Source organism: Pagrus pagrus (assembly GCF_965226575.1).
Source record: "Pagrus pagrus genome assembly, chromosome: 9".
NCBI classification, from domain to species: domain Eukaryota; kingdom Metazoa; phylum Chordata; class Actinopteri; order Spariformes; family Sparidae; genus Pagrus; species Pagrus pagrus.
In genome coordinates this window covers 26080846-26107411 of record NC_140193.1, presented here as the reverse complement: position 1 = coordinate 26107411, position 26566 = coordinate 26080846, and the positions used below count along the sequence as shown (strand labels likewise).

General features: G+C 41.4%; 1 protein-coding gene across 8 annotated transcripts in view; it reads right to left on the bottom strand.

The window, feature by feature from the left end:
• The window catches only part of LOC311262998 (mitogen-activated protein kinase kinase kinase kinase 4-like), a 105878-nt gene that overhangs the window by 44419 nt on the left and 34893 nt on the right, over nt 1-26566 (bottom strand). For all 8 annotated transcript variants that reach the window (XM_084362787.1, XM_084362790.1, XM_084362788.1 and 5 more), the window contains exon 3: nt 15283-15339. In XM_084362787.1, coding sequence (XP_084218913.1) covers nt 15283-15339 — 57 coding nt within the window. The remainder of the gene's footprint in view (nt 1-15282; nt 15340-26566) is intronic.

Below are 26566 nucleotides of genomic sequence, written 5' to 3'. Positions count from 1 at the left end.
TGATACTTCAGTACATTTATTGCCAGAAAATTACAAAAAAATCACCTAAAATTACATATTAACTTTTACTCAAGAAGACACTCCTTACAGTATTGCCATTTATAACAAACAAGTTTAATCAAGTGCCTGCAGCGGACACATTAAAATACACAACAGTAAGCCATTTTATTTGAGTATACGTTCTTCCACGCACTAACAGCATAGCAGTAAAAATGACACCTTCTACTTCCAACTTCTTAAATGTGGTGATTTTCTATTTTTGATATAACTGAAAATTGCAGATTCTTATTCATCATGATGGTTCTTAGACCGTTAGTCAAACAAAACAGCAATCTGAAGACGTCACCTCAGCCTCCAATAAACTTTTTTCTGACATACAGCAAAACATGCTGCAATGATCAGACGTTTAATCCTAGAAACATTAAGCTGCCAGCTATTCTGATAATCGATTAATCATTCCTGTCATTTTTCAAGCAAACGTATCAAACATTTGCTCGTTCCAGCTTCTTAGATGTGAGGATTTATGAATTCATGAAATTCATCTGCAGATGTATGATAAAAATAATCGTTAGTCGCAGGCTTAATGCTTTTTACAGCGTCACCTTTTGCTGTGTTGTTGCCCAGGACAGCCACAGTCTTTACAGCTGGGTTACAGAGCAGCTCAATAGAAAGTGTGGAGAGTGGAATTTCCCGCAAGCGTTTGAAATAGTAAACCTATTAGAAAACACATTTTCCCTAATATTTACATTTTTCCACTGTGCTTTAGAAGAACCAGCCAATGATTTTCACCCTCCCTCTGAATAAGGTTTAAAGCCTTGGCCCTCCTCCCAGTGGAACACTTGAAGTCATACGGCAGTAAAGAAGAAAAACATGAAAAATAAAAGCAGGTTGTGACGTTAGCAGTAAAAATCAAACTCAGAGGTGCAGCAACCAGAGCTCCAACTCTGGAACTTTTCTCCTGAGCTGTTATCACTCCACCTATGACAGATATGCTGAAGGGCCAAGCAAGGAAACAAACGACGTCTACAGCAGTCCAATAAACGGATATCACTCCACACAAACATGCAGATACAGCCTGAAGTGATAACAGAGCCGAACAAACTAGCAGCCCTCCTTCTCACTCAGGATATTACAGTACAGAGTCACACTCGCATACAGACACATAACAAGATCAGGCGATTATTTCTCAATCATTGCAGCATCACTGAGGCCGTGTGACATTTATTTGCGAGCGCCTTGCATCAGCCGAGCCCGTGCGTCTGATCCCACAGGCCAACCGGGGCCGACACGACGTGACATTTTCACTGTTATTACGGCCGGTCGATAAGCAGCAGCGTGACAGGCGTGGACTCGAGTGCTGCAGCAACCTCGTATGTCCACAAAGGAAAAGCTCTGAGGTACTGAAAGATAAACTGTTTGGATGTTCATGTTGAAACTACAGATAGAACAGCTGTTCATTCACACTTGCTCCACTGTTGTTGCACTTTGGCTCAACTTAAAGATATTTCGGTGTATTATCCTTGGAAATGACAATGACTTATCCAGGAACTACCCTAAAGTTAGACTATACTAAAAGTGGGTTAGCATGCTTATATTTGCCATTTAGCACTAAACACAAAGTAAAGTTGAGGCTGATGTTCATAAAACAAAGCATTGGACAAATTAAAATATCGACCTGATGATGATGCTAAAGGAAAAGGAAAAGGATCATTGTAGTGCCTACAGTTCATCCTGAGAGAGACAGGCATGTCTGAACCAAAATTCATGTCAATTTTTCAAAGAAATATTTCACATTTCACTCTCAACCACAAAAGCCATCCTCCCACAGCACTAGAGAAGAAGTGGTAATTAAAGTCAGTGGGATCCACTACCTGGAGAGCAGGGATGCACTATATCGGATTTTTGTCAACAACTTTCATGCCGATATTTTCCAACTCATTTTAGCTTACTGTCGATGTCAATATGCACATATTGTTTTCCACCTAAATGCAGAGAACATTAAGTCTCTCCCGTACTGGAGTTAACATATTATGATGCCTACTCTTATCCTGATGGCCCACTGGCAGATACAGACATACAATGCTTTTCAGAATGTACATCACTGGGCAAAATCGGAGGACTACTTAGTCAGCGATCGGTGTTGCATGCACATAATCAAAGTGTCATCTTATCAGTCTGTCATATCAGCAGAAATGCTCATTTCAGGGGGATGCAGACATTTCATTTTAGGGCTGGGCGGTATGGCCTCAAAATAATATTTTGATACTTTTAGGCTATATAGTGATACACATTATATATCTCAATGTTCTGAAATCTCTTCTTAAGCACTTTATACATGCTAGGACTTTGTGACAAAGTCAAATATCACAGTATTTTCGACCCAATACCTTGATATTAAGGCTGCACATTATGGTCAACAAATATTAATCTTGGCGATTGTTTCGACAAATATTGCGATATGATCCAATCATGGTATGTGACACTTGATGGGATCTGTACCAAACAAACATGTTTTTCACATCTTCAGAAGAAGATTTGTAGCCCAGGACATCTCTGGGGCACATCAATACTTCATTATAATGCTGTTTTATCACACAGTTTTCCTTTTTTTAAAAAAAATTCTTGCAATTCGGTAATTGAACCTGGCCATATTGTGATTTTGATAATATTTAGATTAACTGTGCAAACACAATTATATTTTTGATAAATAATCAGCAGTAATGTGGATATAATGACTAATTGCAGTATAGGAACAAGTAGAACAGTCTGGTAAGTTCAGAAAATGACATCACTTTACTGTAATGCAGCCTTTACAACCAGGAAAAGACAACACTGTGGTCTTATCATGATATAATGATATCCAAATATAAAACAATATAGAATTTCATATTACATTACGACATAATATCAATATATTGCCCAAACCTACTTCATTTTAAAGCCTTTATCAGCTGATATCGATGACTTGACTGTCTGTAGAAAATCTCATGGCAATCTATCCCATAGTTGTTGAGATATTTCACACTGGACCAAAGTGTTGGATCAACCAACCAACAGTCGGACAGACATTCGTAGGGCCGTGCTGCTAAAATGGCTAAAAACAATAAATCTATCACCAGCGATTCCAGTAGTCGTTACTAAGTGCAGTAAAATGCAAGTATATTGGGGAAAAAAAAAATAATAATAAATTTTCTTTCTCTATTTTTGTTGAGGTATTACCCAAAAAATAAAAAGATGTTTTGTGCATTCAGTTACGCCCAAAGTGTCATATACCCTTCCTCTAACCTCCTCTCTGACATCAACAAACAGCACCAGCAGCAGAAACATGCACTGCAGGAGATAACAACAGGCAGCTGCTGAACTAAAGAAGCTCCAAGTGCTGCAGTTTAATAAGCAAATCTTTGGACCAGTCACAGGCAGAACTCTGTGCTGAGGAGAACAACAGCCCACTGAAGAGAAGGGAAATTACTCTATCATGCAATGGGACAGAAACAGTTATATAAGACTGTTAACAACAGAATTCAAAGTGGAGCAAAATCACGAAAACAACGACAAACTTCAGAACTTCAAGTTACATAAGAATTTAACTGTGAGAGGCTGGTTTTAGTCCAACTATGGTGATTGTTTTAGTTTTTTAATATATATGTTATTTGTCATCAGTATATACAACTATACTCCTATTTTTACACATTCTCTATTGTTTACATTTATTTATCTAGCATGTGTTGCCTTTATTCTTCACTGTAGAGGCCTATGTACACTTACAGCAATGAAAAACCAGATGAGTCAGATCCCTGGTATGTCTACTCAGACCTGGCCAATAAAGCCAATTCTGATTCAGATATGTCTTCATACTGGTGAGTTGGTGCTGTTTGAAACCAGCCGAGACATTATCCAACCTTTTACATTATCACTGCAGGTAGCTCCCTCATTCTGTGGACTGTGAACATTAGTTTGACTGTCAAAACACTTTGGTTTTCTTTTTTCTGATTTTAACAGGAAATGATTGGTGTTAAATGTTGGTGCTAGCACAAATTAAAATAGACACGTCTTATCGAGCACTGCAGCTGCAGAAGCCACAGACGTCAGGCAGCCAACGACTCGGCTGACATTTCTGAGTCTGGTCCAGAGCTTAAAGGGCAATTCAGCCAAACTTCAGCATTTAGAGATGAAAGACGTCACTTTCAACTTCCAAATGTCTATAAAACGCATCACCTGCAGCTCAGTTTCACTATCTCTGAAATACAGAACACACGGTGAACCTGATGCTGGTTAACTGACAGCTGAGCTGATCTATGATTATTTTAAAAGCAGCTATTTCTATGCTGTCAGTCACTTGGAGAGTGTCTGCAAACACTCCATTTGTTCTTGTTAGGTTCTACCACCGACTGTTTTTGCACTTCAAGCTGTTATTACTGTGAGAAAAGTCAAACTAAGTTTTGTCATGAGATGTTAAAGTAGGCAACAGGTTTTTCATGAGAGCACATCCAAACCTTTGTCAGCTTTAGCAAAGTTATGTCTTTTCTTTTCATCTGCTCAGGCTGTTTAAAGAGTTCAAACTGAGTTTTAGCTGTCCGTAAGGATGACGGGGTCAGTCGGTCAGTCAGCCTGTCAGCCAATCCCTTGAGTCACAGTCAGTCAGCCAGCCAGTTGGTTACTGCTTCAGCCGCGCAGCCAGTTATTTAGCCAGGCAGCTATCCAACCAGTGAGTCACGAAGCCAGCAAACCAGACTGCTGGCCAGCCAGTCCGTCTGTTAATCCACTCATCAGCAGCAGACCATCAGTCACCAAGAAGTCAACCAGCCAGTTACCCAGCAGGTGAGCCAGCCAACCTTTCAGTCAACCAGTCAGTCGGTCAGATACATATGTAATAACATTTCTGTGAAAATAAAAGCAGGACTGTGCAGAATATTAGAAGATATACAGAAAGTCAACACACGGACGAGCAGCACCTTTTATGGTCAACAAAACATCCCATCGCCCACAAACTGTCAGTCATGTGAGTGTATTTGGAACGAGTGAGCATAATTACAGATGCTGAGGACTGACTGGATGAGGAGGAACACAGCAGGAACGTTCCTCCACATTATTCAACATGAAGTTTAAAGAGGGGAAGGAAGGAATAGCCTTGATTGACAAAACATAAGGATGGTTCCATTCCTTCATGTTCAGGGCAGCAGATGACCATGCCCTGCAATAACATACACCGGGTAATGTGTGCTGCCAGACACAAAACTGATGTCATCAATCACAAAGAACAAGGGTGAAAAAATATCTTGGACTGAGAGGTGGACAGGGTTAACACTGGACTGGAAATCCAGGCCAGGAGGCACTGGAGCACAGTGATGTCCTGAAAAAAGTGTCAGTGAAGGAGTAAATTAATTTGCCTCTTCTATCAAGATGGTGACCGTTACTCTGCTTACAATTACAAAATTTGAGGGGTTTTTTATTGCTTATTTTAATCAAATTTTTTTTAATCTTTTTTTTATTTAGTAAACTAAGTCAGATTTCTCATATGCATCAGTGTTGAGGTAAGTCTAAACATAAACCCTAAACCTAGATCTTTGGCTGAATATAATAGGGTGTTCAATCATCAAAACTATGATCTCATTAAAAGGGACAGTTTCTCCCAAAATCAAAATGACATATTGTTCCTCTTACCTGTAGTCTGATTTATCCATCTAGATTGTTTTGGTGTGAGTTGTCGAGTTTTGGAGATATCTGCCTGAGAGAAGTCTCTTTCCAGAAATCGCGACCTGGTTACTCACGATAATCCACAGACCTTGTTGTTCTTTAGCTAGCTCATGTTACAGCTCAGCCTATGAGGAAGTGATAGTTTAGTAGAAAGAGAATAGTTCCTCCACAAGGTCTGTGGATAATTTTGAGTACTCGGGCAATGAGTCATTGCTGTTGAGTTCTTCAAATGTCAATCTAGTTCCATTATATTGGAGAGAAGGCAGACATCTCTACAGCCGATATCTCCAAAACAAACACAATTTAGTTGGATGAATAAGAGGAAAAACATGTATTTTTGCTTTGGGGGTGAACTGTCCCTTTAAAGTGCCAGAAGAACAACAATAAGAATGTGATAGGACTGAAACTGATGATTTTCTTTAAATTGATTATTCTGATAGTTACTGACCAGGTAGAAAAATAATCTATAAGTCAACAAAATGTCAAAAATGGTCATCACAGAGTCCCAATTTGTGCAGCCAACAGTCACAGCCCAAAGAGATTCAGTTTATGATGATTAAAAACAGAGAAAGCAGCAAATCCTGACATTTGAGAAGCCGGGACCATAAAATATTGTGCATTAAATAAAAGACTTAAATGATCGATTGCCAAAATCAGTATTGACTAATAATCTAATTGTTTCAGCACAAGAATCCGACCCAGCGGTCGATGCCAGTTTTCAGTGCCTGACAGTTTTCTATGCTGAGCTCCACCAGTCGGACGGCAGCTTAAACTTGAGTCTGTCAGAGAGCATCATTTAAATTCAACAGAGACAACACAGGGACACACAGACCAGTGTGTGTGTGTGTGTGTGTGTGTGTGTGTGTGTGTGTGTGTGTGTGTGTGTGTGTGTGTGTGTGTGTGTGTGTGTGTGTGCGTGTGTGTGTGTGGGATGGATGGATGGATGGAGGAGAGGCGGGCAGAAAGTGACCTGGATGTCAGGATACAGCTGCTTCGACAAGGAGACAGTGACGTCATCGCTCTGTCTCTCTGTCACATGTTCACTGTGTCTCTTTCTCTCCATCTTGTTTGTCCATTTATTTCTGACGCTCACCGTCTCCATCACTCTCGTCCTCGCAGCATCACTTTCCATTACCGCCTCCTATAACGACTTCAGTCCCATGTTGATGTATATCCCATCATTACCACACCTCACCTCCCTCTCTCCTTCACTCTCTCTCTTTGTCTCTCTCTCCCTGAACTTTGTATCCACAGCCGTTCGTTCAAAACGGCGTCCTGAAGCTACTCATTATCATTCCTTGGCATGAAATGGTGGGGAGACTCGGTGGCGGCCATATTGCTGCTAAAGTATTACAGCACACAAAGTGAGCAGAGCAAACAGAACCGCGACCCCAGAGGAGCGGACAGCCACAAAATGGAAGCATAATGGAAAATGGAAGCTGAGGAGGAGGGAGACATTGGCTTCCACAAAGGCCAAGAGAGGTCGACACGTCTTTAACAGGCAACCAGGAACCTGAGGGGAGGGAGGTGCTCCAGGGATTATTTCAAACACTCGCTGTGTTCATGTCACATCTGAGGAAGTTTATCACTGTTGTCGAGTTGATCGTATTATTGTGAATCTAATCTCTCAACACAAGAGAAACTCACCAACTACACATCATACGAATGTGTCCTGAGTGGGAAGTGAATGTCTGTACCAACTGTTGTGCCAGTCCATCTGGATAGATATATACACTATATTCTAGATATTTCCACAGCATAAGTGAAAACTCTGACATAGAGGAGGTCTGAGAAGTCATTAGGATTGATCTCTCTCTCTCTCTCGCTCTCTCTCCCTTTACCCAACCGGTGGAGGCAGATGGACGCCCACCGTTGAGTCCGGTTCTGCTTGAGGTTTCTGCCTCGAGTAGAACCAGTTTCTTCTCGCCACTGTCGCCAAGTGTTTGCTCATGGGGGAAATGTTGGGTCTCTGTAAATAAATTAATCAAGGAGTCTGGACCGTCCTGCTAGGTGCTGCCATTCAAACAACAAGAACAGCTGACTGTGAGGATGCAGACTCAAAGCAGAGACACAGGGAACAGATACAGCCAGTGTTCAAATGTATCTGCATTTGTTCCGCCGTGATCGGACTGTTTTTTTTATTCTTTGAGACCAACGTACCAATTTCATGCCTTCAACACCTTCCCACTTTTCACTCTCACACCTTCTGAATGGACGGGGAGCAGTGGGAGAGGGTGGGAGGTGAGAGAGAGCGTTGACTTGCTTTGAAGTGTTTCATGTGTCGAATTCAGAGAGAGAGAAATAGCGAGCGAGAAAGTATGACAAGAAAAGCGATTCATTCCCCGGAGGAACACAGAGGTAGAGATAAAGATGCTCGCCGTGGAGTTTCTCTACTAATCAAGATCGATTTCCTCCCCTTGAATCCCACTGGATTACATCAAGTCAACAGCAGCAGTGAGAGGCTCTGAACGCAGAGCTGCTGCAGCGCTCTCTCTACATTTCTCTTCCTTTTTTTTTTGCGATTTCCCATCAGGGAGGAGGATGACTTCATTCTTTGTCTACTCTCTAACTGTCTCTCTCGTTCCCCACAGAAAACAGAGGCGGCGACTGGAAGAAAGATGGCGTAGGGTAGGAACGAGGGGAATACAATACAAACAAGGTGTATGCAGAAAACGGGAAGGGAAGGGAGAAAATACAGGCTGAAATCTGGATGGGTGGACAAAAGAGAAGAAAGGTGGCAAATGGATCTGAGCGAAGGAGGTGAAGAGACAAGCAGGCGAGCAGCGGCGGCCCCTCCCAGACTCCCACTGCACTTCAGATGAACCTTCTCAAAGCAGGAGAGGGAATTTCTTCTTATCTGAGCTAACTCCCTCTCCTCTCTGTCTCATGTTTCACTCGCTCAGTTACTGCCCCCCCATCTTCTTCTCTTACCACCCTGATACACAGAATATACTGTGTATAGTTGCCAAGATTAAACGTTTCCTGGTTAGCAAAACGGAATAGAAATAGCACTGTTTCTGTGATGTGATTCACGTCACGTCAATCACGTCACAGAAACAATGCTATTTCTGGTGCAGTCTTGAAGGAGAGTACACACACAGTGTGAGCAGGACTGTTCAGTCAGCTCACAGCCACAAAAACCACAGGAAAAAACTGATTGTTAATGTTCAGTATACTGTGAACTCAAATATACTTTTCTGTAAAACCACTGGTATGTTGAAACTAGATTTATTTAAATGTTATCTGTGCTCATGCTCTGGTTAGGTGCAGGGACATAAACCACTTGGTCGGGGTCCAATCAGCATTCCGTCGTTAAACGACTCTGCAACAGTCATGCGTGTTTATCGGCTCGAGCTCTGATCGGCTGTGATGGAAACACAACACCCAGATGAACACGCTAATTTATTGTCCTTTTCAGGCGCGATGTCGTGACGTGTGTTGAAGTTTAGACCGTCGGCTTGTTCGTGTCTTTCCATCTGTCTCTGTTCAAGCATGTGTAGGCTACATCGTCAGCTGCCTGATCGATACTGAGCATGTGCAGCACTCAACAGAGATCAGACAGAAGCTACACTGTAGGTGCCTCACTCCAGCCATAAAAAAGTGACGTGTCAAATTCAGAATATTATTGATGAAGACTGTTTTAACATCTTCTGGATGTAGTCTGATGAGGTTTATGATCTGCTGCTTTCTATCGTTTCCTGGCAGTGGGAAAGGAGTCAGTCCCCTATTTTAGCAGGTTTACCTGCGCTTCAAAAACCTGCACATACATGCTACTGCCGGTGTAAAAGCAGTAAAATAGACACTAAAGGTGAAGTGAAGACGTGTTACGGGTGAGGTCGTGTTCAGACTGACTTGAGTCTGAGCTGAGCTGAAGTCAGCTGTAGGGCTACTTTCAGTCTGAATCCCCGCTAACTGTAGGTCAAAGAGGAGTCGAGGCACACAGCTGCCAAAGGGCAAAAAACAGCATCATGCTGACCTGCCTATCAAAATAACTGGTTGGTGGATTCAAGTAAATATTAGCGTGACAATGCACTAATTGAACTTACAAGTAAAACTAATTCTAATCACAATGAAGCCATTAGTCAGATGTAGAAATGTAGAAAATATTCATCACATCATGAGTCTACTATGAAGGAATTCTTGGGATAAAAGGACAGTCCAAATACTGAATTAATGATGTCATGAGGTGCCTATATCCATATTTAGAGATGTGAAAACAATGGTGGTAAAATGTGTTTTAAGCCCTACACACTGGATTTCACTCCTCATCCTCTCTCTCTTCTTCCAAGTGTCTCTCTTTCTCCCTCCTCAGCCTCTCTCCCACTCCGTATATGGAACAGGAAGTGGTATGTGGGTCAGAGCACATATGCCGAGATGTGCACAGGGAGCAGAGTGGACACACACACACACACACACACACACAGGAAAGGAGACATAACTGTGTTGTTTTGCATCTGAGACACGTGAATGTATGAAGCCCCCGTGGTTCCCCAACGTCTCACACATACACACACACACATACACACACACACACACACACACACACACACACACACACACACACACACACACACACACACACACACACACACACACACACACACACACACACACACACACACACACACACACACACACTAGATGGGATCGGTGTGCACGTGAAAATCTCAAGCTTTTCCAATGCAAACAACTTCCTCTGCTCAACTGTCATTCCTGGCGAGTGTCCAGACAAACTCGGTGTTTACTTTAGAAAACGGCTGAACCCTGTGGAAAAGGACCACTGTAAACATTTCAGAGAGCTAAAAAAAAAAAATGAAACGCCGTGTCTTGAATATCCCCCCACATGTGTATTTCTCTTCAGTCATTCAGCTCGTATGAATACATAAACATATTCCCATCACATGCCCCTGATCCTGCTTCATGTCCTCTCTTTACTCTCCACAGTTGGAAATGGAGATCAGTGCCTGCAGGCCACAGTCCACTCCCAAACTCAGACCGCCTTTTTCAATATTTCACCATGGACTAGATTTCTGAAGACAACTTCAAAACTGAGTCTGGTTACCTGCCACGATGGCATCTGAAGTGCACTAATTAATCATCATAGAGGGTACAGCAATAACTAAGACTACTGTGTGTCTTTAAGACCAAGCCTGATACCTTTCTGTAGTATATTCAGTGAAGGTGGGAAAGCCTTTTAAAGGTGTAATATCATTTCTGCATTATAATGTCTAAAAAACAACCAGACCTTTGTTCTATATGCTGTTGAGTTGTTTACTCACATTATCTCAAATATTTCCAACAAGGTTCAAACCAGAGAAATCCTAATTTTATTCAAGGTAATGGTGACTAAAGTTAACGTGAATAGAATGTTGAAACATTAGCTTGTGTGTCAAACATTTCTGCCTGAGTCATGTCAGACAGATTTTCATCAGCAGAGGTGTTTGTTTAACAATGAAGACAACAACTCCCATGATCCCACGCTGCTTACATATTTTATTTTGATTGATAGACCAGCAAAAATTACATGTTGTGTGTGAAAACGGCTATAATCCATATTTTACATTGTTGTTATTATAGATCACATGACCTCTTGTATCTTTAATAAAACCAACACAATCATCCTCTGCTGTCGCTTCTTTGGAGCTTTTCACAATTTCAGCTCATTGTTCTGGTTTAATACGTTCCTTACTGTTTTGGTTCACTCTCTCTGTTTTCATGGCCGCATTTTCAGCTGAAACAGGCAGCTGTTTTCAGGGAAAATCTCTAAAAACCCACTGCACAATACCTGCCAGCACCAAACAACAAACATAGGGAACATATGAGGCAGCAGATAAAAGTTAATATTTCCTGCAGAACTTTACATAGTAGACTTAATTTCACTAGGTGTCTCGAAACATGGCTACTGGATGTGCAAATAAGCAATAGTTTGCTTTCAAGTCTGTTTTATTAACTTAAAAAAGAGATGATGGGTCAATTTTTAATTCACAGCTTCTTTCCTCTGCCACAAACGCCACAAAATATGTTACTGGGGGTTAAACAAGTATTAAAACACCCTCACACTGAAATCTCAATTGATCATTAACGGTTAAAATTCCTATGATTTTAAGTAGGGGTAGACCGACTATAGGCCTTGACCTTGGATTTTCAGCATTTCCCGATACTGTATCAGTGACTTTTCTGTCAGATTATCAATTAAAAAAGTAATTTAAAAATGTGCTACTTTGGCTCTGATGCAGCATCCTCCCACACAATGTCCTACCCACAACACTATCTGATTGGTAACACGCCACATTTAATTCCCTATAAGCACCGAGTAATCTGAATCTACAAAGTAACTAGTTAAGGTATCACATACATGTAGTGGAGAGGAAGTATAAAGTAGCAGAAAATTTAAATGCTTAAGTACAATTTTGAGGTACTTTACTTAAGGACATAATTTTTTTTCATTACTGGTTATTTGAAATTTTGACACAAAGATTTTCATCTTTACTACAATGAATATCAGTCCCAAATATCGGTTTTCAGTCTCCTTGCTTGCTGCTTCCTTATAATCGGTGTCGGTCCTGAAAAAGCCAAATCGGTCGACCCCTAATTTGGAGAGTAGTACTCTGGGCATTTCAACAGGCCGAACTGTCATCAGTCATTTTTCTTTATCCGTCCATTCTTCTGCCAAAGGTACCAAGTATTGGTTTATAATGGATTGATTTCCCTGACAGACTCAAACTGCTGAGGTCACTCTTTCCTTTCGGGGTGTGTCACACTGCAGCCACAGGGAAACCAAGAGGGGTGTGAAAAAGGGCAGAAGACTGCAGAGGCGGCAAATATCCAATTGTCTAAATATAAAATGCTGCCTGGGGAAGAATACAAAGTTCAAAATATGCTGTCCAAATGTGCGATGAACCCTTTTTTTTATGCTGGTTCTTTTTCAAATACAAGTGGTTCCAGTAGAAAAACATTTTTTAAGCTTTAAGCTTCAGGACTGCACCATCAGGCTCTGCTATAGTACCGTCACTACACTTATAAAAAACAGTGCAATTTTCATGCTTCCAGTCAGTAATCATCACAATATTAAAGTAATGTAACTTGATTACTTTACATTACTTTTGGAATACATCAATATCAATTCAGTCACAAGCTCGCTTCTCTAACCTTTATATGTTAATACATTTAAGTATTATTTCAATAACAGTAGTTCTACTTGTAATTGAGTAATATCTTAGTAATGTAACTGTACTCCTACTTGAGTACAGCTTTTTAGCACTCTTTCCACCACAGTCAGAATGTAACAATTTGCTAATCCTTTTTAAAATATACTCAGTTGAAAACAGTAAAGACAATATAGTTAATGTTTTACCACATTAACTTCATTATTTTTTTTAAATATCTGCTTATTTTGATTTTGATGGCAGCAAAACATTTCAAACACGTTGGGACAGGAGCAACAAAAGACTGAAAGATGTGGAACTCTCCAAAAACAGCTGTTTGGAACGCTCCACAGGTGAAAAGGCTCGGTGGTAACAGGTGATATTATCATGACTGAAAGGCTCAGGATGAGGTGAGGTTCAACACTTGACTGTATAAATGAGATTACTACATGGGCCCGGGAACACTTTAATAAACTGTTTGTTTGCAGATGATTGCACTCTGATTTTATTTACGTTTTACACTGCATCACAACATTTTTGGATTTTGGGTGGTAATGTACAGTTATATTCTATTATAATCTTATTGTCAACAATTATAATTATTTCTTTGAAGATGATAAAACTTCTTCAGGTACGTTAGCACCTCCTGCTGGACTGGAGGATTTGCATGTGGCTGGGAAAAGCTAGCATCAGATTTGTCATCTGGCCAACAGAGACACATACATGTGGCTGGGTGTAAATCTTGATTTTGTCCGGATGTGAGACACTTGAAATGATCGAGTGTGAACGGGGGCCCAGCATACCTCGTCCTAAAATAGGGACTGCAGGTGAAGTATTAGGGTTTTAAGAGATGCAGCTAAAAACCAGCAGGGTCCTAAATGACAGACAGTACAATCCTCTTCAACAGAGTGCTTGACCCAGATTAAAGGATTTTATGTGACAGCCTTGATGACACACTCATTCCTCTTTAAGGCGTCTGGGCAGGAAATGGTCAAGTGACCTCAAATATGTGTTTCTGAATGTTTTCCCTTTGTCTCATTTAGCTATTTGTTTGACGATGAGTAACGAGGAAGGCAGGAAAAACGCACTCACTACCACTATCAGTGACGTCGTGAGATGAAGTTTTATAAGACTACCAGGATATTTCTTCAAGTATGCACACAAAGAAACACAGGCTCCAATTACTCAGGCAGAAACAGCCCTCTGGGTCCTTACTCAGCTTTATGGAGCCTGGCAAGCGTGCACCCATGGGCTCCAAAACACGCTCCTGCACACACGCACACAAACACACACACCAATCTTCAGTCTTTAAGACTATTGGCTCAACTGCCCTCAGGAAATTGAAAATCTGTTGAGCTTCAAACACAAACTCAGCTTTATCTAATGAAGAGAACACATTGGGTCGGGAGCCGCGTGATCAGAAGCCTAAAAATGAAAAGTCTTTCTGGAGAGGAAATGTTGACATGTAGGTGCAGAGCGGGAGGGGAGTCAGAGAAACTCTTTGTTTTTGGTGTTAACTGTTGGTCCTATATTGAATGTTGAAAGAATGAATACTGATTCAGCCCGACAGACGCATGAAACTGAATTCAGGATCAGTTCCAGTCTGCAGAAGCTGGATTTAATGGCTGCTGGTGAGACTGGTAACTGCTGCACCAGCAACACATGCATTTTTAATACATCTGTCTGATATTAGCGCTGTATTAATTTCCCTCTTCAAAGAGGAAATGTTTTAATAAAGCTGTGTAAAACCAAACTGTAACTTCTCTCCAAAAAGTGGGTCAACACAAGAACCATTTTGCGAGAGAATTAATCGATTCTGATAAAGTGCAGCAGCAGTAAAGCCATCGTGCAGTTAGAAATGAGACTTCACAGCTGACAACAATCAGTGCTTTTTCCATCCAGCTGTTCTTATGTGCATTTTCAATTTTTGCGTGTTAAAAGAAACGTTATGCCTTGCTTCAGAGGAAAAGTCAGTGTATTTATAGAAACCAAGTGTAGTGTAATGGAAACAAACTTAATAAATCATGACGTAAATTAAGTATGTGACTTAACCATCCACTGAAGCTTCTGCTCCACTGAAGAGTGAATATGAAAACATCAGATCTGTGTGGAGCAATGGGGAGACTGTACCATATTGTTTTCCACCATTTAAAGTTTGTCTGCTACTCTTTAAATTCAGTCATTTAAATGTGTCCTCCTCTTCTGCAATGGCATCCCACTGGAAAATTAGCACCACTGGCTGTTTATTTCGATACACTTCCTGCAGAAAGTTAGTTGATTGTTGAGTCTCATCCCCTGGGGACGACACTTATCAATCAACTAATTTTCTCCTGCAAGTTACATTTTGTTGCTTAAAAACCTGCTCTACTGTAAATTTGAATGTTAACCTGACTCATGACAACAAAACATTAAAAGGTACATGCATTAAGTGGTGTTTACTGACCTCTGTGACGTCCATGACTTTGATGGCCGCCAGCTGTCCCGTCTTGACATGTCGACCCTGCAGAGAAAAGCAGAAGAGAGGAAAGATGAGGGAAAGTTGAACCTGTGACTTTTGTCCCGATGCAGCATGCAAAACATCATTCATTTATCAATCTATGTGACTCTTGTTTAACTATGAACAGCATCATAGGACAAGTACGTGCACGGTCAATGACAATGGTATTTCTCTTTTTCGGTGTTGGGGAGAGAAGCCAAAATGTGACTTATTTACAGCACAAATTGTTGGTAGGAACAAAAAAGCTTTCCAGAATGCAGTTTCTCAGTGCAAGTAAACACACCGGGTGACTCGGTTGATCATAAAAACAAAAAACACATTCATAACAACTTATTTGCCTGGAGCGTGGGGAAATACAGGCGAAACCTCCAGCATTCCTTGAAAAGTACAGTTGTCAACGGGACTGGTGCAAGGAATTAAAACATAACTCCTCTTTTTCAGGCACACAGTGAACAGTGGAGATTCAAGTTAATAAGAATTTGTTTTCCAAAAGCTAAAGAACACAAATGTGTGTATAGTAAGTGAACTGAGACAAGGGTACAGTAAGCTACATGTGTGTAAGTATAGCCTGCGGCTGTTCAATATTGTATGCATAAAAAAGAAATGTTTCATTCTTTATTAATTTCTGAATAAATGAGACTAAATGTGCGTGACAGGCTCACTTCGTCTTGTCATAATTGAGAGACCGTAAATAGCCAAAAAATTATGTGTGGAAGGAGCTGAAAGTGAGTCTTCATCAACATCATACCAGCCTGTCAGGAGTGAACCACCATTTTGCTATATAGATAAAACAGGAGTTTATATACTCACTGCCTGAAAGTAAGGCTACAGGCATATAAGCATTAGCTCCTTAGCACTGTGCCAAAATAAAAAGGGAGACAGAAATCCCCAATTCTTGTTTAACACAAAATGCTTGCAGTTGACCTGACGATAACTACTGTACATCTTCATTTTGAAAATGTGCTACCATTAAAATACATCTCCACCAAAGCACTAAGACTACGATTGCAAAATCAGAACACCATCCTCTACATTACTGACAGTAGATGCTTTGTGCTGACAGCTCATAAGTCAGTGAGAAGCCAACAGAGCCACGGTTGTTACAGTCCACTCTCAGGCTTTATTCGACATCAGTCAGATAAAACAGCTTAAACAAACTAGCCAGCTACAGTACACCTTTTGAACGCAGCAACAATGGACAGAGAGCTGCTGAAGCCTTTCTATCAGTCCAGGACCTGACCAGAAGGGTTCAGTTACCTCAGTGAGTTAACAACCACAGCTCAAATGTTTTCACAGATGGAAAACCAACAGATACACAAAGTGTGAGTTTGGTGCGAGTGTAAGTCTGTGCAATCCTTTATGTGTGCATCATGCTGGTAGCCTGTGTCAGTGCATGTGTGTCTGAACTGCCACATGATCAGGTTTCCTTTGTGTGAAATGGGACTGCGACACCTGAGCCACTGGCCCCCCCGCTCCTGAATGAGTTGGTGCAATCCACAGTTTGAGTGATGAGGGATTAACCCATTTTGGTTTAGCCAAAGGGGATGTGTGTGTGTATCTGTGTGTGAAAGCGAGGTTGGAGATGAGGTCGGGACTGATTGAGAGAGTAAACTATGAAGACGACAAGGAAGCGCCTGACTGTGGGAAATATGGAGGAGAGGTGGAGGAGGAAAAACAAAATCCAGAGAGAGTGAAACAAGAAAAGAACGAGCAAAGATGGTGGGAGAGGACACGTTGTCATATTTCTGAAACCTAACTCTGGCAGTAGTGTGCAAGCGGAGTGAGTGGATTTGGAAAACAGCAACTACAAAACAAAGAGCAGGTGGGCTGATGTTATGTCGAACCAAATCAGCTCTAAAAAACAAAGGGAGGAGTGACAGCTGAGGGAGAGGACAAACTGGAGCAGAGGGGAGAGGACGGGAAAGATAAACAGAGCAGTTTCAGTGCACAGAGGGGACTGAAAATAACTCGGGACATTAACACAGTGCCTCCCTGGGAAAGTCATTAAGCCTATGTTGAATTTACTGCAGTTTAGCTTTCTTCCTATCTAAAGATACAAAAGCTCTTCTCATTTACTATTCAAGAATGGAAAAAAACTCAAACCGCCACCAATGTTTTTACATTAAAAGTCAAATGACTACATGTATAAAGAGGTGGCTGGCACTGATCATCACTGAATTATTAGCAATTCGACCAATAGTTTTTTCAGGGCCGATACTGATTATTAGAAAGCATGGAGGCCGATAACAGATATTCAGAACCAATATACATTTGTAGTAAAGTTGAAATCTTTGTGTACAATTGTAGGTACTTGAGGTACTTTCCTGCTACTTTACACTTTCACTCAACTACATTTTGACAGCACATACTGTACTTTTTAAGTCACCACATATATTTGATAACTTTTTTTACTATTTTTAGCCTCTTTTAGTTCATTGTTTTGATTTCAAACACATTAAGCACTCTCAGCAACCTCATTTTCATTAACAGGTAGATTTTTTCGGCAAGACAACCACTTCTCCAGCACCAAAAATCAATTCAATATTTGTCATTTAGCTGCTGATTACCTGAATGTTTGAGTCACTTGCTACAGCAATAAAGGGTTAACAAATCTGTGTACGTTACTAACTTTTGACCAAATCCAAAATGAAACAGAAACATTAATTCTTGGAATGTTAATGGAAATGTAGTGGACTAGTGTGGGAGCGGTATCTCTGCTCTTCAGCCACAGCAGACCAACACAGGCCCCATTAAACCCCAGCATCCATCTTACTGTAGCACTGCTGACTCACCACTTTCTAACTCACGACACACACACGCAGAAGGTATTTCTGACGTACTGATGCACAAAACAAGCGCACAACCTTTAGCAGCATTACTGAATACACTCACCGCCTACACAATACTTACATGAACCCTGATATCTGAACTGGATTACTGCTGACTGCTGGTTCAGCTGACTCTGTAGTTGTGTTGAGGAGAGAGACGGGGTTTATCTTTAATCACACACTCAGAGGAATATTCTCCGGGGTACAGTGAACTCATGATGAACATAATTTGTCATGCTAATGTACACACACAAGTTTCATGAGAGCCCATGACGTGATGTGGATCCCGACCTGTGTCTGGCTTCATGTCTGACTATCAGAGAGCTCGGGTGTGATTCCAATTTTTACTGCAGCATAGTTTTCCAATCACATTGAGAAATATCGTCCATTGATCCTTTTGTGAAGCCGTTTTTCAAAGGAAATAACCAACAAGTCGCTGTCTAAATGATGAAAGATTCTGTGTGTGTGTGTGTGTGTGTGTGTCTCCTCTCCGTGTGTGAGAAAGGTGACCTCAGAAAGCAGACTGTAATAATTACAGAATCCCCCCAACCGCCAACGCACAGACAAGCACACATCGGTTAAAAGATGACATCATCGTCCTCTCTGGTTCCTTTGTTCAGAAACGAGACACAGACACACTCTCACACACACACCTGGCCAATATGGACACATAAAAGACGAGAAAGTCAGACAGTTGGTCCATCAGTGGGTCAGAAGAGGAGAAACTATTCAGTCGCTGCAGTTTTTAGTAGCTTTAAAAGAAATTCAAGGTTATTTTCTTCAATTGAGGTATTTTTTTCAGTCTTCTGCTCAACATTCATATCATTCATGATGTCATTTTGCTAACTAATTCAGTTCTGTGTCCAAAAACGCAGGAAGACGAGCGTTCAGACTAGCACAGGTTGTAAATCCTCCTCAGTTAAGCCACATTATGTAAACTAGTAGTCACCAGCCCGGCGGTCACATACATCGAAGGATCACGTCATAAATGGATAAATCTCACATTTGACTTCTTCCAAGACCTCTAATAACCCTGAATGTAAATGATGCTGTTAGTGAAGCTCTCTGTTAACACCCCCAGCTGACTCCACACTCCATTCAAACATGATATAATCCTTCTGTCATCTGACTCTCCCATGACTCCACCATGATCCATCTCCACCGTGCTGGCCAAGCCTCTGTGTGGGATGTTTGGACCGCAGTCTCCCTTCATAATGGGAGAGCCCGGAGGGCCCGGGAGGTGAGAGGCCATCCGAGTTGGTTTCACTGCAGAGTTTTAGGCTCACATGGTCTCAACAGAAGCCCTCGAGGCAGGTTAGTATCTGTGGGAGAAGCTCTGCTTTACTCCATGTCACAGATAACAATACACCCTTGGTTTAAGCTCACATGGAGTTTTGAAGGCTGGACACAGTTATTATTAAAGCTGAACTACTTTATAGCCTTCATTCTGCAAAGATATTCTATACCACCTTTAAATCCAAATCCAATCTGTACTGTATCACTGTCTGTCTGGAAACAGAATTGATTTCATCATGGGGGAGAAAAGCTCTCCACTGACACTCGACTGATGAAAGGATTTCAGTGTCACAGTTCATACTTTGCAGACAGGCACTTTTCAAACAGCAAGGCCGTTGTTTCAAATTGTGGTCATCACATCAAAGTTTGTAAAGATGCCAAATAAGTCGGGCAGAAATACATCTGAAATAAGGCCTGTAAAAACATCCATCACAAAAGCTCTTTGCATTATGTCCAGCCAACAGTTTGGACACAGAGGAGATTCACTTTGCAGAAAAGCAGCAAGTCATTCAGTTGCCAATTCATTTTCTGTCAAGAAATTAATCATAGTCTCTTCAAGTTGCTTGTTTTGTCTGAGCAGAAGGTCTAAAATGAAGGAATTTTTTGGTTGAGAATTCAACCTTTTGTTTGGTAAAAGATTGAAATTTAATTTTTAAATTGTTGTCAGTTAAGTCGTTGTTGATGAAAACGTTGTATTTAATGCCTTGGCCACACTACACGACTTTCAAAGTCATCAGATCGCTGTGCTGTTCACACCACACAACTCTCTGTCTTGTAATCGGAAGTGTTGAACTCTTTGTGCTTTTCACACCACACGAGTGATCAGCGACACGATGTCACACATTACAAGATGCAACACATGAGAGACGTGAGACAGGAAGGATCCAAATAGTCCAGGTCATTTGTGCAGCGAAAAAAACAAAGAAGAAAAATTAAAAATCTGCGTCAGAGGATGGATCAGGATGCACGAACAGCAATGATTATTTCTGCACTGAAAACATGAATCTGCCCGCTCATATTGTGGTTCAGCAACAACGACACGGTCACAACAGCTCGTGTGTATATATCTAGATACTATATCTATTTTATTACATCATATAACAGGCTATTATTGTGCTCGCTCCATACATGCAGATGCATGATAAGACTGGGGTCTGAGAGCCACTGCAGATGAGCAGTGGAGAGAGGGAGAGAGGACAGGAGGGTCTGCTCTCATCGCCTGTTGCTTGCTTCCTGGCACCCCGACAGCGACTCGCCTGCTAGATGACCAGCAGGCGTTGGCAATGAGTCGATGAGTTCCTGAATCGAGTCATTAAACAGTTCACACAATGTGATGGCTGTTTTCGGGCTTTCGTCTGCGATCTCCAAAAAACATCTCCTATCAGAGCTAATGAGAAGTTGAAATATACAATGGATGGATGTGAACCTACACATGCAGAGTCTTGACCAAGAGTTGGACCAGATGCAAAAAACCCAGAACAAACGCTCAGTCAGCAGACTGACGAGGAGGTCTGGGCCTGAACAGGTCACATGTGTAGGTGCTGATGAATAGATTCAATCTGGGAGCGTTTTCCTTCAGAGACTCTGCTTTGGTTTCAGGGCATCACTGACTCACCCGATTCCTCCCCCAGCAGCCAACAGTCACTTTAATCAGACACTGTGTGCCAACAATGGCCGGCCTGTCCACCCCACACATCACCAGCTCCAATGATGTCACTGCTTCTTTTATAGTCACACTTATTATCAACTGCTGACTGCTGACTTTTATTTGGCTGGGCTGACCAAACATTGTCATAAAAGTGAACTAGTCTAGTAGAGACCGTTAAAGGTGCATTTCTTGATAATTACGATCCTATAAATACTGCAACACCATGGCCATAGTGGAAAGCATTGACCACATTTCCAATCAGCTCTTTTGGTTGCTCAGTGTCCATAAAAACAAATCAAGTAATTTAAAAACATTTCAAGATTGAAGTGTACTTTTCTTGATACTAGCAAATGTATTTAGTTTCATATGAACAGTGGGTCATGACTATGTGAAATGTGAAATGTGAAAGGGGTCTACGTAAAATACTACTTCCTCTCCTATATCTTTGACCTCATAACTTGCTGCCCTCGAGACATTCAGAGCCATTTGTTTAAGTGCTGACAGGTTCACAAATGTACCAAAGTACATTTGCAGCAATTTGAAATAGTAAAAGCAGATGATTAAACAACAATCATCGAGCCTAAATGAGCCCCACAGTGGACATTTACAAAGCCACGTCCTAACCTCTAAAGCTTCCTTCACTCAGATCACTCCTCGCTCCAATCAGAGCCCATCAAGGCAGCAGACAACAGATTTAATGAGGTCCCTTTCTCAGACAACTGAGACCTGACCCCGGAGTTCATAAGGTACACCCCCCTATGATCCTTCAGCTGGTGTGACCTTTGACCTATAGCTGCAACTCTAAGGGGGTGCAGGAGGAGGGAAGACGTCTGGGTTTCCCATTAAATTGACGAGACCAAAGCTGAGGCCAGATAAAGATCTGTGGTCAGTATCGTTGCTACGTGCTGAAGACATCAGAGAAGGGTTTGTTGTCAAGTGTTTTTCCAGTTTGGATTTGATGTTATGCTATAAGAGTCCACAAAAGACAAGTTAATACACTGGATTAAGTTGTAATACACTGAAATGTGTTTTGCGCTTGTAAAATATATCTTTATGTTAACAGCGTATCAAATGGCAATGCGAAAGGTGGTCACTGGTTATAACCTAAGAATCTTCAACCCTACAGAGCTTCAGGATCAGCTCATGTTTTAACATGTTTCCCAACTTCACTGTTTTGGTGCACTCTCAGTGCTCGCTCTCATAGGATTGTTTTTGCCAATTGTAGGGCGAGCTGCAGCTGTTTTCAGCAACATACAAAAGCTCTGAAGACTCACTGTACACTTCCTGCCCAGCAGCAAACAGACAAAGTGACTTGCTGATGAACACAGTGGAGCATTTAGCAGCTTGAGAGGGGTGGGTAGACCAAAAACAGAGCCAACAGAGAGTAAATATTAGACTTTTCATTCATCAGGTGACCCGAAACATGACCCCAAATGAATTAGACTGTTTAAGGAAACGAGTAAGAACGTATTAAGTATAAGTATGTATAATGTTAATACTTATAGGACATTTGGTGAGGAGAGGGGCAATTACATGCAACAAACAAACACCAGTAGACATAGTATTTCCTTGCTCATATTCTCACTTTTCTGCTCTGCCATCTCATCCTTGTGACAGCAATGTGGTCATGGGGGATAATTAAAGGAACAGGTCACCCAAAATGACAATTCACCAAAGTGAGGTGAAGTTTTGTAGTCAACAAGTAGCTGGGGACTTGTTTTAAAATATAAAAACAACTCCAAGAGCTCCATACAACTCGTCTAGATCCCAGAAGCCCTGAGATCCTGGTATTAATTTGAGAATGTTATTTACACCCTCGACACACAGTTGTGCACCCACTTCAGACAGGGTGCACACTATTACTAACTTAATAAACTTAGCAGCTACAGCGAAGATTTCAGCTTGAAAAGGGTTGTAAATAACATCTTTTCAAATTCAGATTCCAGATACTTGGATTACAACAGACGAGCTGTGTGGAGCCATTTCATGTTTTCTTTCTGGTGGGAACGCTGCAACACTGTTTTGCTGTGAAGCTCCAGACACGTTTTCTGGACTTTCCATCAACATGAAGATGGGGAGATAATGACTGGATTTTCATTTTTGGGTGAACTGTTCACTCCAAAATTCAACAAAATATCGGCCAGAGACATCTCATAAGACCATTTAAAAAACATTCTGGTGCTGTTCTTCTCCTTTCAGACCCTGGGAATCTGTTTTCCGTACTTTTACAGGCTGATGCCAGAAAACACGGGAAGATTGAATGAGTGAAGATGAGCAGGAGGACGAAGGAGAGGAAGGAGGCCGAGTGTCAGAGGGCTTACAGAGGAGAAGGAAGAATACTCAGGGACAGGGTGTGTGTGTGTGTGTGTGTGTGTGTGTGTGTGTGGAAGATGGAAGCCAGATAGAACTAAGACGAGGAAAGAAGGGAGCTGCGCAACTTCCCCCTAAGGAAATGCCAGGGGAGTGCAGTCATACTGGAACAACACACATACACACACGCACACGCGCACACACACACGCGCGCACACACACACACACACACACACACACACAGAAGAAGAGTTTCTCACGCACATATGTGCCATCTTAAAAAAGGTAATATATACTTTCACATAATAATCTGTTGTCAACACATGCATAGTTTGTGTTCAGCCTAAATCTGGACATACGCCTAGCTCTGTTCAGTGTGTGTGTGTGTGTGTGTGTGTGTGTGTGTGTGCATCATGGTTTTTGGGACAAGGCGTTCTTTATTGCACCCCTCTGGGCTTTGGGGCACAGACAAGGAGCCAGGTGCAAGCTCTGGTACACACACACACTTTCACAAACACACAGATCACATGCACAGATACACAAAGACAAACACACACAGGCAACAACACACTTCCTATTTCTGCAGCTCAGCAAGTGTGAAAAGCGTCTCACTAACAAGTCTTCATCGATCGAACCAGTGATGCGTGTGGTTATGAAAATGCTGCTAATCATCGTCCTAATGATGAGCTTCCACACCTCGGGGTGTTTCTCACACACCGAACGGCGCTGCAAGCTGAATACAGAACATAAAGACACACACACACACACACAAAAACAAAAAAATGGTGAGGTCCAGAGGAGGAATTAAAATATTTCTGGAGGTTCCAGATGAGCGAGCAGACAGCAGCTGCTGCTGAATTCTGTACATCCTGTCACACCATCAGCAGCAGCAGTGAGCAGAGTCACAACCAGTTCTAGTGTTTCCACTGCCATCTGAAATCCACTATGAAAACGACCATAATGAAGGAATTCAAGTCATCACACAGCTTCACTATCATGAAAACAGTTTGCACAAACAGGCTGTTAGACCTCGAAAACAGTCAGTCATTCATTCGTTTATACCAGAACCATTTCTCGCATAAATCTATATCTAGATGTAGTGCCGCATTATTAATTGTTACAACTGTTCATTTATCTTTACATTGCATGGTAAATGGATTTGCAAGATCAAATGGTCATGATCTCTTAAATCCATCTTGCCTGGCTTGAAGCTATGTGCTTGTGGCCAAAATACTGGCAGCTACAGTTGTGGGTTGAGACGTGATGACCAGCAAGAGAAGCAGCTGTTTGTTTGACAACAACAATGGCGGCTGCTGTAGCATCAGTTATAACAGGACTGGAGAGCATGTTTCATTGAGAGAAGCACAAAGAACGACACTGATGGCTTTTCTCGATGGTGTTCGAACGGTGTTCCCGCTCTCTCTCCTACTGTTGATCTCACTGGTTGAAGTTAGGGGGTGACGGACAGATGGCTCATCCAATCACCTGCCAAGTATTTTATGAAAGTACCTGCCCTTACGCAAGCAGTTTCTAGCTGCACCTTTCAAGATTCTGTGTAAAATCCAGCACATGAGGTTATATTATATATACTGATTATTTGGTCTGTTTCAAGTTGGGGGTGAGACTGCTACTGGCAATATTTTAGGTATTCTGGTGATTAACCATCCAAACACAAAGATTCGATAGGGAAAAAGCAGCAAATTGCCATATTGGAAAAGATGGAACCAGACAATGTTTGGTGATTATCAAACACTTTCAGCTGTCGTCTCGAGTCATTTTTTCCAACAACTCGTTCCTTCATCCCTCTGCGATCAGCAGAAAGAGTTTGAGCTCAGTTTGTTTTGGAAGAGAAATGCCCTCTACCTGTTTTCAATTAAGAAAAACTAAATTCCATCGAAATCTAGCCAGGTGTTGATAACTGATAATCTAATCATCAGTCTTACTACCGACAGTCTGCTAAAGTGTGCACTGGTTTAAAGAGAATAACTTTTATTGTTGAGGTAAGGATTTACTGAGGATTAACACTGCTTCTAAATGCAGCTTAAACTGCATTTTTAAGAAGATAAACATTAAAAAAGATTATTTATATTTTATCCAAATATCAGTGTTTGCTTCCAGTGATTTCCCCTCTGGTTCTGATTTGCTTTCATTATGGATGTGGCAGGTTCAGGGACAGACTCAATTTACTGCAACATGAACTTTACCTATTACATTCTCAGTCAAAACATTTGATTATAATTTGACCCTGTAGCTTGTAGTCGTTCTTTTCTGCTGATGCTTCACGGACTGCGAGGTATGACGTGGCACCGTGCAGATGAATCAGCCACGCGATTTGGGCTGATTTCTGACAGCACACACACAAAAAACACTGAGTTAAGATAAAAAGCTTGTAGTGTTGAGTCATGTTTAGCAGTGATCCCTGAGGAAGACCAACACTGCCTTTGGAAAGAGACAGAGAACAATTGTGACAGCACGCTGACAGCAAGTAGAGTATAAATGTCTTCAAGAGAAACTACTGTTTAAGAGTTGGAAGTTTGTCATTAAAGCTTTGACAGATGAGCCATGACGTGAACCTATATTAAAGTGGATCTGCAGTTTTTTAACCTCAGGGGGTAAAAGTACCTAAATGAGGGCCAATATTACACATGACAAACTAGGACCTTAAAGGTGACCAAAGAGTTGGATCAACATCTCATCTATAACCACACACAGTTTCACTACAAGCTGTTTCTTCTGGGTATGCCCTGCCTGTAAACATGTTCTTTTTTCTAATTTCAAGACTTTAGGGGAAAAAAGTGAAGTGGTTAGTTTCAAGGAACATTTTCAGTTGAAACCGTTAGGGAGGGATGAAGAGATGTAACTCTCAAGGTCAGTTTCTGTTGCTGCTTTGCTCTGCCTTCAGTGTGTTCAAACAGGGAGCTCTATGTAAGTAGGCCAAGAAAACAGCCTGACTCTGGGGAGAGACTAACACAGAGAAAGAGAGACGCTGGTCAGTTACAAATGTCTATTGATTGCCGTGGTGCTGCTGAAAAACTAGGAGTGTCCACTTTGCTACATTGATAAGAAAGACATAGAATTTCTGATTTTTAAAAATATGGGGATACAGGGATTTTATTTCTATAGACATGCAGATGATATAAAACTTTTC